General features: G+C 55.6%; 2 protein-coding genes across 2 annotated transcripts; both read right to left on the reverse strand.

Moving 5' to 3' along the window:
• Positions 1–1,690: 1,690 nt before the first annotated feature.
• Hsd17b1 (hydroxysteroid 17-beta dehydrogenase 1) lies at positions 1,691–4,394 on the reverse strand. Its single transcript, XM_021641221.2, has 6 exons — positions 3,480–4,394; positions 3,225–3,392; positions 2,908–3,087; positions 2,724–2,817; positions 2,202–2,376; positions 1,691–2,107 (listed from the first exon to the last, which is right to left on the reverse strand). Exons 1-6 carry the CDS (start codon positions 3,697–3,699, stop codon positions 1,910–1,912), a joined length of 1,035 nt encoding a protein of 344 aa, XP_021496896.2. The 5' UTR covers positions 3,700–4,394; the 3' UTR covers positions 1,691–1,909.
• Positions 4,395–4,512: 118 nt separating this feature from the next.
• On the reverse strand, positions 4,513–11,501 carry Naglu (N-acetyl-alpha-glucosaminidase). The gene is made up of 6 exons (XM_021641189.2): positions 11,073–11,501; positions 10,069–10,216; positions 9,073–9,219; positions 8,815–8,900; positions 6,413–6,669; positions 4,513–5,930 (listed from the first exon to the last, which is right to left on the reverse strand). The coding sequence occupies exons 1-6, from the start codon at positions 11,483–11,485 to the stop codon at positions 4,726–4,728; spliced, it is 2,256 nt and encodes a 751-aa protein (XP_021496864.1). The 5' UTR covers positions 11,486–11,501; the 3' UTR covers positions 4,513–4,725.
• Between the last annotated feature and the right edge of the window lie 1,112 nt (positions 11,502–12,613).

Consider the following 12,613-nt stretch of genomic DNA (forward strand, 5'->3'; position numbering starts at 1 on the left):
TAAGGGAGTCAAAGCAAATGCGGGTCTTACATTTGGCACAGTTACATTTGTTTTGATACAGAATCTAATTGCTTAGCTTATATAAGGTTGCTTTTGCTCAGTGTGTGTCTGTTCTCAGTGTAAAGGATAGAACAGAGAACAAAGAACAAAGTTCACTTCATAGATGATTCATGAGTCTTGGGACAGGATGAATAAATAATAAACCCTGAATACCCCCAGTGGCGATCAGACGAAGATTAAAACAGAGGGGGGAAAACCCATACTGGAGGGGAAGGAATATTTTTTTAGGTAGGTCAACTCAGGAAAATAGCAGAGACCTGTTAATACAATACAATCAGAGATCCGGGAAAACAGATAAACCAGTTAGAAGACAGCACGTGCCAAGCTGGGCAGTGGTGGCTCACACCTTTCATCCTGGCACTCCAGAGGCAGAGGCAGGGGGATCTCTGTGATTTCCAGGCCAGCTGGATCTGCAAATCAGGAGTTTCAGAACACACTGAGAAACCCTATCTCAAAAAAAAAAAAACAAAACACACACAGTTAAGGAGGTCCCAGGCTGTCCTTAACTATGTGGTGAAGGGATGATGATTTTTCAATTTATCTTTTTTTTTTTTTTTCCTTTTTTGTTTTTCTGAGACAGGGTTTCTCTGTGTAACAGTCCTGGCTGTCCTAGACTCTTTTTCTGTAAACCAGGCTGGCCTCACAGAAATCTGCTGCCAATGGCTCCCAAGTGTTGGGATTAAAGGCATGTGCCACCACTGCCCAGCTGTTTATTATTATTATTATTACTACTATTTATTTTAGGTATGTTGCCTAAATGTAATGTGTACCACATGCATGCCTGGTGCCCACGGGGGACAGAAGAGGGCATCAGATCTCTTGGAATTAGAATTACTGTTGTGACCCACCATGTAGGTCCCAGGAACTGAACCCGGGCCAGGCCCTCCGAAACAGCAGCCAATGCTCCTAACCATTGAACCATCTATCCACCCCCTCTCCTCGTGGCTCCCGAGCGGCCCAGATTGGCTGGACCCTCTTGCCTCCCCTGTAGCGTGCGCATCAGAGCAGCTTCCTTCTGGTTACAGCTCATGAAGAAGTCAGACTAGGAAGTCAGGCCTAGCAGCCCAGGCCTGCACCCCCAGGACTTGGGATGGGTCAGCAAGAGAATCAAAGTCATCCTCAGCTACATAGCATGTTCAAAGCCATCCTGGGCCACAGAAGACACTGTCTGAACAAAACTCAAGGTGATCCTCACAGCCCTGGTTGTTAAAGTCTCCCCCAACTTGCTGGCTTATCAGTTAAGATGTTCTTAGACTTCAAACCTGAAGACCTGAGTTCAGTCCCTGAAACCCATCACGGAAGAGAACTAAGCTGTCCCCCGATCTCTGTGCCCTGTGCGATGGTGGAATATGTTCCTCCCCACATCAGCACAATAACAGTAATAAACACACTTATTGGAAGAAAAGCTATACACATCAGGCCCCATCTTGACCAAGAAGGGTTTGCACTATTAAAATGATTCTGAGAAGGGTGCGGTTGGCCACGCCTTAGATTCCAGCATTCAGGAGGCAGAGGCAGGTGGATCTCTCTGAGTCTAGCCTGTGCCATGAAATGTAATGATGCCGAGGGGGCCGTGCCATGGCGGGCCCGTGCCAAGGCAGGCCCCTGAGTAATTGCGGCACACAACAGATCTTGTATAAGGAGGTTTATTGGGGGATGGGGGAAGGGCGAAGGGGGGCTAGAGAATAGGTCCAGGCAGCCAGCTAGCCGAGAGGGCAGAGAGAGAAGGGCAGAAAGGAAATGAAAGAGGGTGACTACAGCAGGAGCGGAGGGAGCAGGCCAGCAGAACCGCCTGCACACCAGCTCCCCGCTTCAAAACCAAAACAAATTCTGAAACAAGGACTCTGGCTTAGTTCTTTTCCCGGTTACTTGATTCAGACACACACTCCGGAACGCAGATGAGGGCGCTGGAGAACTCCTGGCGCATGAAGGCGACGTAGCTGCTGCCGCTGGCATCCTCCGTGCGCATGCGAGCCAGCGGCAGAAAGCGGTCCGTGGAGAAGTAGCGCAGCGCGGGCTGCGGGGCTCGCAGCGCGGTCAGGAAGACCTGCGGCGAGAGGGGCAGCGTGTGTCTGGAGGGCAGCCCCTGGGGCGCATCATCGCGGGGACACCCTTCCCCCCCCCCCCGAGACCGCACCCACCTCCACCACCTCCTCCGGGTCCTGCGCTTCCCTCAGGACTTGCTCGTAATGACCCTGGTAGTGCGCAAAGTAGTGACGCGTCTGGGCATCTGCTCGTTCCAGGGCCCCCCCGGGGCCGCCTTCCAGCTTCTCGTGGAAGGCTGTGAGCACTGCCCCGCACTCGATGAGGCTCAGGCTGTGGAGACAACCGCGGCGGCCAGTGAGGGGCGGTGATCCCAGGCTCGCCCTAGCTCCACAAAGGGAGGTCGGCGAAAGGGGCCGAGCCCTCGCAGCAGGTCCTGAGAGAACCAGGGCTCCTGCAGGGCCGGGTGTTGCTAGAGAAGGGCTCTCCTGTCCGTTTGGGGTCCATTCACCCACTGGCTCTGTTTACTCATCCCAGTATGCCTAAAGAGCTGGGGTGGCCTGTGACCCGAGATAACCTGTCCCAAGGGCCCTGCGTGAGCTGCAGAAGAGGGGCCAGAGGCATCGCTGGAGAGCGTCTCCAAGGGCCTCAGAGGGGGTTCTGGAGGACTAGTGACTCACTGGACTCCAAAGAGCGGCAGCAGGATCGCCAGACTCTCGCACAGACCTTCCACGGCGAACTTGCTGGCGCAGTAAACTTCGTGGAACGGCAGCCCTAGGGGAAGGGGGACGAGGTTGCAGAGGCCTCGCCGCTTCCTCGCTCTGCTCTGCGCCCCCCCCCCTCACTCTGTCCCTTTTCGCTCACCCATCAAGCCTCCCACACTCGCGGTCACCAGCACACGCCCGGAGCGGCGCCTCTTCATGTCTGGCAGAAAGGCCTGCAGCATCCTAATGGTCCCGACCACATTCACGTCCAGCACGGCGCCCACTGCGTCCTGCTCATACGCTTCCAGGGGCCCGAATAGGCCGCGGCCCGCATTACACACTGAGGGGAGAGAGAACAGACCCCCACTCGCGCACCCCTCTTCCTATCCGCCCTCCCCCCCCCGAGTTATCCTCCCATGTCCCCTGAACTTAGGACCTCCTGGTTTGGACACTGGATGGTGTTTCAGGGAGGCTCACCCAGCACATCCACACGACCCTCGGTCACGCGCGCCTGGGCAGCGGCCACAGATTTTGAGTCTCTGACATCCAATTCCAGTGTCTCCAGGGAGCCCGGAGGGCATCCCCGAGCCCGCGCCGCCTCCAGCAGCGGTCCCTGTGCCTTCAGGTCCCTCAATGTGGCATACACTAAAATTTGGGAAAGGATGAAGACTCGTCACCTCGCTTACCTCTGGGGGCCTCTTCCCTGGCCTCCATGCCCGTCCTCTCCTGTACCTTTAAAGCCCTGGGAAGGGTCAGAAGCCAGGCGAACAGCCAAGTGCAGGCCGATTCCGGAGGAGCAGCCGGTGATGAGCACTATGGTACCGTGCCGGTCCATGTGGAAGAGGACTGGAGTTGAGAGCAGGGAGGGTCCGAGTGGCAGGCTGGGCTGGCTATCTGCTTGGCTCTTCTCCAGCCTGCAAGCGCTCCACCTTTTGTTGTGTCTGCTCGACATCTCAAGGCCAGGTCAGGCCCCTGGCAGGCTTTCCCCACCCTGCTGTGGTCAACCAAACTGTCTTAGTCAGGGAACGCCCACAGGTACCAGCTGGGTTTCAGGTCGGGTCGGAATGGGGCAGTGCTATGCAGATCTGGCCACAGGGGGCCTTTTTCTTTTCTTTTCTTTTCTTTTTTTTGAAAACGCGGTTTGTGTAACAACCCTGGCTGGCCTTGAACTCACAGAGATCCATCTGCCTCTGACTCTTGAGTGCCAGGATTATAGGCTTGTTCAACCCTGCCTGGCTGGGACTTCTTGGTTTTAGGGCAATCAAATTGACCAAACTGGCCTTGAACTCAAGAGATATCCATCCACCTTTCTCTCAGGAATGCTTGGAATAAAGGCAGACACCCCCACACCCAGCTGGGACACCTTGTTTTTGAGACTACCAAAAACACCAGGCTGGTCTTGAACTCAGAGATCCACATCTGCCTCTGCTCCGAGTGTCGGAACTAAAGTGAGTGCCACGATGTTCGGCCTCATGTTTAGTTTTTTTTTTTATTTTTATGACAGGCTTGTCTTATACCCTAGGCTGCCTTCAAACTCATGATGTAGCCGAGGCTGGCCTTTTGATCCTCCTGCCTCTATACCTTTTCAAGGCTGTTATTCCAGGTGTGAACCAGCACGCCCTCAGGGACAGGGACGCTTGTGACCAGCACCTTATTCTTAAGTTGGGGATACCGAGAGGGGGAAGCTGGGAAGGATTCCCTGCGCCCTAGAATTAAAGGGTCCACTTGCACACCCAAGGCATACCGGCAGCGTGAAGCACCCCAGTTTAATAGAGCCAGGCTGATTCAGCAGTTTATTGTCAACAGAAAACAGTACTTTAACCCCCAAAGCTGGGGTGGAAGGGAGCACCTCGCTTCCCTCTAAGCCATCAGGGACACTCACTGTCACATCTTGGCCCCTTCTCCAAGGCATGAGGAGCGCCCTGGGCTTGTCAGGGTCTGAGGACCTAGGCCAGCAGGTCCCTGAATGGCCAGTCTGTCACAAAGAGCCAGCCCGGGGGTGGTATTTGAGGAAGATCTTCTTGGCTAGGTCCACAGTGTCGCCCTGGGGCTGACTGGGATATCTCTTGTCGTTGTTAACGAAGGCCTGCTCTAGCGGAAAAACCTTCTTCTCAAACTGGTGTTGCTGGAAGGGGACACCTCTGGCTAGGCTGTGGGCCAGAGTCTCCAGGAAGAGGCCCCAGCGTGGCTGGTAGTAATCAGCCACCAGTCCCGCCAGCTGCTTATTGGCATAGTCCAAAATGTTGCCCTCTGGCCCCCAGAGGGTGACCTGGTAGCGGCTGTTCTGTTCATAGAACCGGGCCTCGGCTTCACTCACGGCCACCGCCCTGGCCTGTTCCAACCAGCTGCCCAGCAAGAAGCGCCTGTCGCTAGCCAGCAGCTCATCTAGGGCAGGCAGGAGCTCGGAGACCAGGAGGCCCCCAGCCCTGAGCAGCCGGTCAAGTTCCTGGTTCAGGTACGAGGTCCTTGCCTCCTCGTAGCACAGGCTGACCAGCTCCTGCACTGCTTGGCGCGTGAGGTCCAGCAGGTCATAGCGGAAGGCCGGGCTGGTGGTCAGGTTGGGAGCGGCCGCTAACAGCAGCCGCCACGCCTCGAAGACATCCATTCGGTTGTACCAGACAGTGGTGCTCATCTGTAGGGATGGCCGCTTGACCAGAGGGCTTCGGTTGTGCCCGCTGCAGGCCTCCCCAGAGCAGTTGTAGACACTCTTGAGTAGCAGCCTCCAGGCCACCTCCGCCTCCGGCTGGGAGACGCCGTATCGGCGGCTGGCGAAGCTGCTCACCCAGGCCGCCAAATCTGGCACAGGGTCCTTGCGCCAGCCCAGCTCGGCCATGAGGGCGTAGACCACTTCATTCTGGCCGATGCCCTCCGGGGCCATGCCGGTGCCCACCATGGTGGACCTGGGGAAGAGGCGGGCCGCCTGGGGGCCTCGGTTCACATCCTCGAGGGCTCCAAACAGGCCGTGGTTACCCCCAAAGTTGTGAAGCATGCACCAGATGAAGGGCTGGCCGTGGAAGGAGGCCGTGCGGATGTAAACAGGGCGGCTCTCGGCAAACAGGTCCAGGACCAGGAGACGACCGCGGGGCACAGCCTCCAGCACGGCCTTGACCTGTGAGGGGCCCCAGAACTGAGGCTGGTGCTGGAAGAGCCAGCCTTGGAGAAGCCACAGGGCATCAGGGTCCACTGCATTTGGGGGAAAGACACATATGAGAGGTGATGAGAGGAGAGGGGTGATAAGGTGACTATCACAGGTCACACCATCCCCATGGCTGATCCGCCTGCCGTTCTGCCATCGCTGGGACCTTTCTCCCCATCCTGCCTTCTGAAACTCCTGACACTACTTATCCAGCTTCTTGGACGTCAGAGCTACCCAGAGAGCTTAAGACACGGATGCCCGGGTCCCAAACTATGGACCTGCTCAAACCGATCCTGGGGCTGGGCCTGAGAATCCTAAGATCTGGCAGCGTTTTGGGTGTTTCATGGTTAAAGGTTAAAATTTCTCGACACTATCAGCCAGAGCTCAGCACCTGGTGTGGTTAAGCAGGATAGCATATGGGCAGAAAGGCCTGTTGAGCTGAAGAGTGCAGTATCACCAGGGTACTGGTCCTCTTCCCACCCCTCCCCCTTCCTGACCTTCCAGGGCTCTTCCTCCTCAAGCACCATACCAGCGGTCATGGCCTCATAGACTGCTGAGGTGGCTGCGGTGAGGTAGGAGGGATCCGAGGAGGGAGGCTGCATCTCATTGAAGGTGTCAGCCCCATAGATGTGGTCTGTGCCAAACTCTCTGGTCAGCTCCCGGAGGAAGAGGCTCCCAATGAGGGGGAACATGGGGTCTCCTGGAGCCAGAAGGAAGGAGCAGGAGTAGGAGCAATTGAAATGTCCCCAGCTCCCCAACTGGGTGACGTTGACCAGTGGGAACACCCTGTGGAGGAAAAAAGAAAGCTCAGCGTTGATTGAGGTTGACACAGCTCTCCTCCAGTTGGCACTGTTCTCCTCACCAGCCTCGCATCTGTGGCTTTCTGGAAAGTGTCTGGGTCCCTCACGCCCACAGGCTTACTCAGGCTGTGTCCCCTGTGTGGTAACAATCCCTCCATTCCCAAGGCTTATCCGTCTAGTTCTAGTCACTGTCCCTGGGAGTCATCTGTCTAAAAAGGCTCAGCCCCCTCCCTTCCTCCATCAGTGATCTCTCCTTAGGAACAGAGCCATGGGCACATTTGTCACTGCATGCCCAGGACCCAGCACAGGACTGGGGCTGACATCTGTGGACCAGTGTTCACTGAATGAAAAGAACGAGGTTCCCACAGCTTGGGGAGCAAGATGGAGGGGTGGCCAGCAGCCAGCACCATGCACTGAGACAGTGGTGCGAGCCAGGGGCTCCCAGGAGTAAAGTGGGTTCCTGGAGGTGCTGTCGAGGCTCCAAAAGGGAGGAGGAGTTTCACCTGGATCTCAAAGGTCTGTCCAGGCAGCCACAGAAGAGAAGACAGAGTCCAAGAACAAGGACAGAGACCAACACAGTCCCCAGGCCACTGGCAGGGACAGCTGCTCACTAACTAACATAGCCTGGCCATGTATATCCAAGGCTTGAGGACAGCAGGTAAGGGAGCTATCTTGTTAGATGTATAGTTATTATATAGTTAATACCATGTATATTTAATATATATTTATAAATACAAACATAACTATATATATCCACATATACATGTGTGTGTGTGTGTGTGTGTGTGTGTGTGTATAAAGAGATACTCAGCAGTTAAGAACACTGGCTGCAATTCCAGAGGCCAGGTTTGCTCTGCAGCACCCCGGGGCAGTTGACAGCCATCTGTCACTCCAGCCTCAGGGTATCCCATGGCCTCCTCTGTTCTCCACGGGCATCAGGCATGAATGTGGTACACAGAACTACATGGAGGTGAAATACCCAGACGCATAAAATAAATTAAAACCTTTTAAAATTCGGTGAGGGTTCTAAGGTTGATATTAACGATTTCGGAATACTCTAAGACTGATTTATTTTTCTGGGGGTGAGCGTTTGTCTGCCTGCATTTACACATGCGCACCGTGGCTATGAACTACCCCGTGGCTGCTGGCAACTGAACCTTGGTCCTCTGGGAGCGGCAGGTGCTCTTAACTGAGGCGTCTCTCCAGCAGGCCCTCACCATCACCACATGTGTATAAACTTGTAGACACATAAAGTCTGGGGTTCTCTATGTAGCTCAGGCTGGCCTGGAACTGGAGGTGTTCCTACCCCAATCTCCTAAAGACCTGTGGTGGTCTGAATAGGTGTGGCCCCCCCAGACTCGTGTGCTTGAATGCTTAGCCCATAGGGGGTGGCATTATTAAGAGGTGTGGCCTTGGAAGAAGGGTGTCTCGTGGAGGCCGGCTTTGGGGTTTTGTTTTGTTTTTATTTTTATTTTTTTGCTAAACAGGGTTGGGCTTTGAGGTTGTATATGCTCAAGCTGTAGCCTGTCACATAGTCTCTTTCTGCTGCCTGCCAATCAAGATGTAGAACTCAGCAGGGCGGTGGGGGTGCCATGAATCCCAGAACTCAGGAGGCAGAGGCAGGGGGGTCTCTGAGAGTTACAGGCCAGCCTGACTTATAGAGCAAGTTCCAGGACACACAGAGAAACCCTGTCTCAAACAAAACAAAACAAACAAACAAAACAAAAAAATGGATGCAGAACTCTTGGCCCCTCCAGCACCAGGTCTGACTGCTCACTGCCATGCTTTCCACCATGATGATAAGGGACTAACTCTCTGAAACTGTGAGCCAGCCCCAATTAAATGCCTTCCTTTATAAGAGTTGCCGTGGTCATGGCCTGTCTTCACAGCAACGGAAACCCTAACTAAGACAGTATCAGGTTCAGAAGCATGGATCATCTTACCCAGCGGTGACTCCATCTTATAAGCAAGAACACAGGGCCACAGAGCCATCTGATAATCTGTCCAGGCAGCGGCTGACAGCAGCACCAGGAGTCCAGCCACACTGACCTCCAGAGTGTCGGTGTTTAGATCGTGCTTTCCAGGGCAAACCTTTTCCCCAGAAGCTGGGTGAGGAGGGACTCAACCTCACCTGGTGATGGCCTTGGGGACATGCCCTGCGAAGGCAGGCAGCACTGGGATCATGCCAAAGGAGCGCATCCGGTCCAGGATCCGATGCTGGGAGGGACAGAGGTCAATGTGACAGGACCTCAGTTGGGGGAAGCCCTGGCTCATTCATGGAGGGAAGTTTCCTACACACCAGGGAAGAGCCCCGAGGCTAGCTCAGCACCCCATCCCTGGGTCTGTGAACACCCAGCACCAATTCTGCCTCCCCTCATCCGCTCTTTACCTGAAGGTAGAGTTGCTTGAGGTGCCAGGACTGGGACAGGGGGCCACCCCAGGTGTGCAGATTACCCATCCGTTCCCAGGCCAGGAAAGCAGGACCGGTGAAGTAGTCGTCAATCTCCGACTGGGTCAGGCCCAAGGCCAAGTACACCTGTAGAGGAGGAAGAGCCCCCACCTAGAAACACAGGGACCTCCATCCATCACTTCTCTGTGCTGGGTACTATCACTTCTACAGTAGAACTGGACTTTAGCCTACAGGGAGCTCACAGGCCGGGAGACACAGACCTGTGGGTAGAAGAGTGCACTCAAGGGTCTGTGGGATGGGTGAAGACACGGGACCCATGGGCGCTTTCTTCAGACCAGGGAGGGTCTTCGTGCCCGCTATTTTTAGCTATTTATTTTTGTCAACTTTACTTAAGCTAGGATCATCCGGGATGAGGAATCCTCAACTGAGAAAATACCCCCATTGGAACGGCCTGTAGGCAACCCTGTGGGGCGTTTTCTTGACTGATGAATGATCGATATGGAAGGGTCCTGTCTATTGTGGGCGAGGCATCCTTGGGCAGGTGGTTCTGGGTCTATAAAGAAAGCAAACTGAGCAAGTCAGGAGGAGCAAGCCAGTGTAACGCAGTGTTCCTCCATGGCCTCTGCTTCAGTTCCTGCCTCCAGGCTCCTGCCCTGGCTTCCCAAGTTGCTTTTGGTCATGGCACTTTGTTACAGCATTAGAAAGCAAACTAAGATGGTCTTAGCTTCACAGAGCAAGGGAACAGTCCAAGACTGACAAATCAGAGGAGCCTTCCCTATGTTTCCCCCAGGGGCTCCTAGGCTGGCTTCAAAACTCACTCTGTAGCTGAAGATGACCTTGAATCCTCCTACTTCTACCTGGGTTCTGGGATGACAGGCATGTCCCCACCCCACCGGGGGAAGCCTCAGTTCTCCAGGGCCCGTAGGGTGTGTGTGGGGTGGGCAGGAGAGTGTCAGGGGCCAGTTTGGCACAAACCCGTTGCCAGATGGCCTCCTGGCCACTCCAAGCCAGCGCCAGGTTGATGCCATTCAGCGCCATCCAGTCAATCTCTTGCTCCCAACGGGCCCAGTCCCACCACACGAAGGAGTAGCTGTGCGTACACACATTCTGGTAATAGCGGTACCTGCAGGTAGGGGCACATTACGGGGCGTATATGGAGCGCCTCACTCAGCACTCCGGAACACCTCAGAGACAGCGGGCCTCTGAAATACTACCCCCCAAACACCACACACACACACACACACACACACACACACACACACACACACAGGACAGGGGGTAAAGGTCTCAAAGCGGCCCCTCCGCTGCTCATCCGAGACGTACACCAGGTGAAGCCCCAACGCTGGAACGTCCCTCAGGGCTCCCTAGCCTAGTAGCCAGCGTGGATACACATAACTTCATTTTCATTCAACGCATCCGGAGTTCCTACTACAGAGCATCATGCGGTACCCTAGGGTGTCAGTGCCAGAAGGCAAGACTGACCCCTGCCCTGATGAGGGCTCTCAGTTCTTACGGAGGGATAACGGGGGAGACAGATGAGGGCTCTCAGTTATGAGGGGATAACGGGGGAGACAGATGTGCAAAACACATCATGCCAATATAGCAGGACAAGTGCTAGAATGAAGGCCCGAGGGCATCCGGAAGGGTCACTGGGCAGCATCTTCAGAGAGGTCAAAGGAGCGACGGGGAAGGCACGGATCACGTGACAGCCTCCGAACTTCTACCATCTCAACCAACAGGGCGCGGGACATTATTTCCAGCAGGGACCCGGAGGAGCTAAGTGACTTTAGCTCAAGAACACACAACTATAGGGAAGGCAGGATCTAAAGGTGGAGACCCCAGAGCCAGCCAGCACTTCCTTCTCAGTCTCCCAGGTGTCCGCGAGTCCCCACACCCCGCGCCGGGACCTCGCCCACGGTGGACGCCCCCGGAGGCTGCAGGCAGCTGCGCCAGCCGGCTGGGACCTAAGGCGTCCGTACCTGTTGGGCGTGGCTTCGGTCAGCTCTTCCGGCACGGCGGGCAGCGGCCGCGGCAGGCGCAGCTGAGAGCCGGACCAGGCCACCTGGCAGCCGCAGAAGTCACGCAGGTAGCGGTGCAGCCCCGCGGCGGCCGCCACGCCCGTGGAGCCGCGCACACGCACCGGCGCCCCGCCGCCGCCGCTCAGGCTGTAGGTGTCCAGGCCCGGCTCGGCCGCCAGGGTGCGCTCCACCGACACCAAGAACTCGGCCGCCGGCCCTGGCCCCAGCAGCCGGGCCACCAGCTCCCGGACGGCTTTTGCCTCCCGGGCCTCGTCGCCCACCGAGCCCCTGGCCAGAAGGAAGACCCCCAGGACCGCGGCCAGCACCGCGGCTCCCATGGTGCCAACCTCGCAGGCGGACCGCTCACAACACATATATTTCCCGCGAGGCGGGGCCGCCCGCATCCAATCGGCTGCGGACCTCGGGCCACGTGGCCTGAAGGTTGGGCTCCTGCTACCCTCGTGGAGACTCGGTTTCCGGACCCAGACCCCGTGGGTCTGATGACCGTGAGCGTGGCTGAAGGGCGCGTGACCGAGCCCTTTCGGGTACGGTTCGCTCTCTTCTGTTAGTCACTTCCAGACGTCCAGCCGCTAAGCTGTTATCCCCCAAACCCTCATCTAATAAATAGAACACACTGTATTTGGTAAAGGATGCTCCCAGCTGTCATTTCTGGCCAGGGACCTGGAAACCAAATAAGGATTTCCCTGGGTGAGGAGGAGACAGCTCAGGTAGGTAAAGAGCTTGCGCTTGAGGATGCGCGTTTGAACCCTCAGGACCCACGTAAAGCTGTCCCAGTGGTGGGCTCTGCAATCCTGGCGCTCCCGTGTTGGGGGAGGTGGGGACAGCTGGCCTGATGTACAAACAGGAAGGAGACCTTGTCTCAAGGAGGAAGAAGGTAACACTCGGGATTGTCCCCTATTGACGAAAAAAACAAACAAACCATAAACAACAACAACAACAAAAACCCCTCTCACTTCAGATGGACCGAGATAGTTTGTTCTGGAGCCAAATATAAATGACCACAGCCCAGGAACAGTTTTAAGTCGCCCCCAGAGTCTGTGTTCCAACCTGGAAATAATTTGATGGAGTTTCTGTAGCAACAGAGCAAAAAGTCACAAATCAAGACTCATTTCAAATGCATTGGTGGAGACGTCAGAGGTGGGTTACCAAGACTCTGGCTGGAGGTCTGTTGCCGGGCCTCAGATCACATGATGGGAGCCGGCGGGGGACTGCTAAATTAATATACATTCCAAAGGAAAACTAGGGTTAGGGATGTTCCGAAAGACCCAGGCTTCGTGAAGCTGTTAGGTTAGGTCCAGAGGAGGGTAGGTAACCGTGGCTATTGAGAAGGCTGAAAATGGCCCAAGAGAATTTGGTTCTGGGCCTGCAAGGATTCAAAGCCTTCGGAGCGTTGGAGTTCTGAGCAGCCAATCAGCACTGTGGAAGGTTCAGGAGAAACTGCTTTCCCAGAGCTTTGGTTCAACCTTCTGCCCATCACTTGT

The sequence above is a fragment of the Meriones unguiculatus genome, chromosome 7, assembly GCF_030254825.1.
Source record: "Meriones unguiculatus strain TT.TT164.6M chromosome 7, Bangor_MerUng_6.1, whole genome shotgun sequence".
Taxonomy (NCBI): domain Eukaryota; kingdom Metazoa; phylum Chordata; class Mammalia; order Rodentia; family Muridae; genus Meriones; species Meriones unguiculatus.

Excerpts from the sequence above, each read along its gene's own strand:
- Naglu (XM_021641189.2), bottom strand. The coding sequence starts at position 11,485 with ATGTGTTGTGAGCGGTCCGCCTGCGAGGTTGGCACCATGGGAGCCGCG. Across the intron at positions 6,670-8,814 it reads GTCCCCAAGGCCATCACCAG|GGTGTTCCCACTGGTCAACG; the intron begins GTGAGGTTGAGT and ends TTTCCTCCACAG. Across the intron at positions 5,931-6,412 it reads CTATGAGGCCATGACCGCTG|TGGACCCTGATGCCCTGTGG; the intron begins GTATGGTGCTTG and ends CCCCAAATGCAG.
- Hsd17b1 (XM_021641221.2), bottom strand. The coding sequence starts at position 3,699 with ATGTCGAGCAGACACAACAAAAGGTGGAGCGCTTGCAGGCTGGAGAAG. Across the intron at positions 3,393-3,479 it reads CCCTTCCCAGGGCTTTAAAG|TGTATGCCACATTGAGGGAC; the intron begins GTACAGGAGAGG and ends CCCAAATTTTAG. Across the intron at positions 2,108-2,201 it reads ACCCGGAGGAGGTGGTGGAG|GTCTTCCTGACCGCGCTGCG; the intron begins GTGGGTGCGGTC and ends CTCTCGCCGCAG.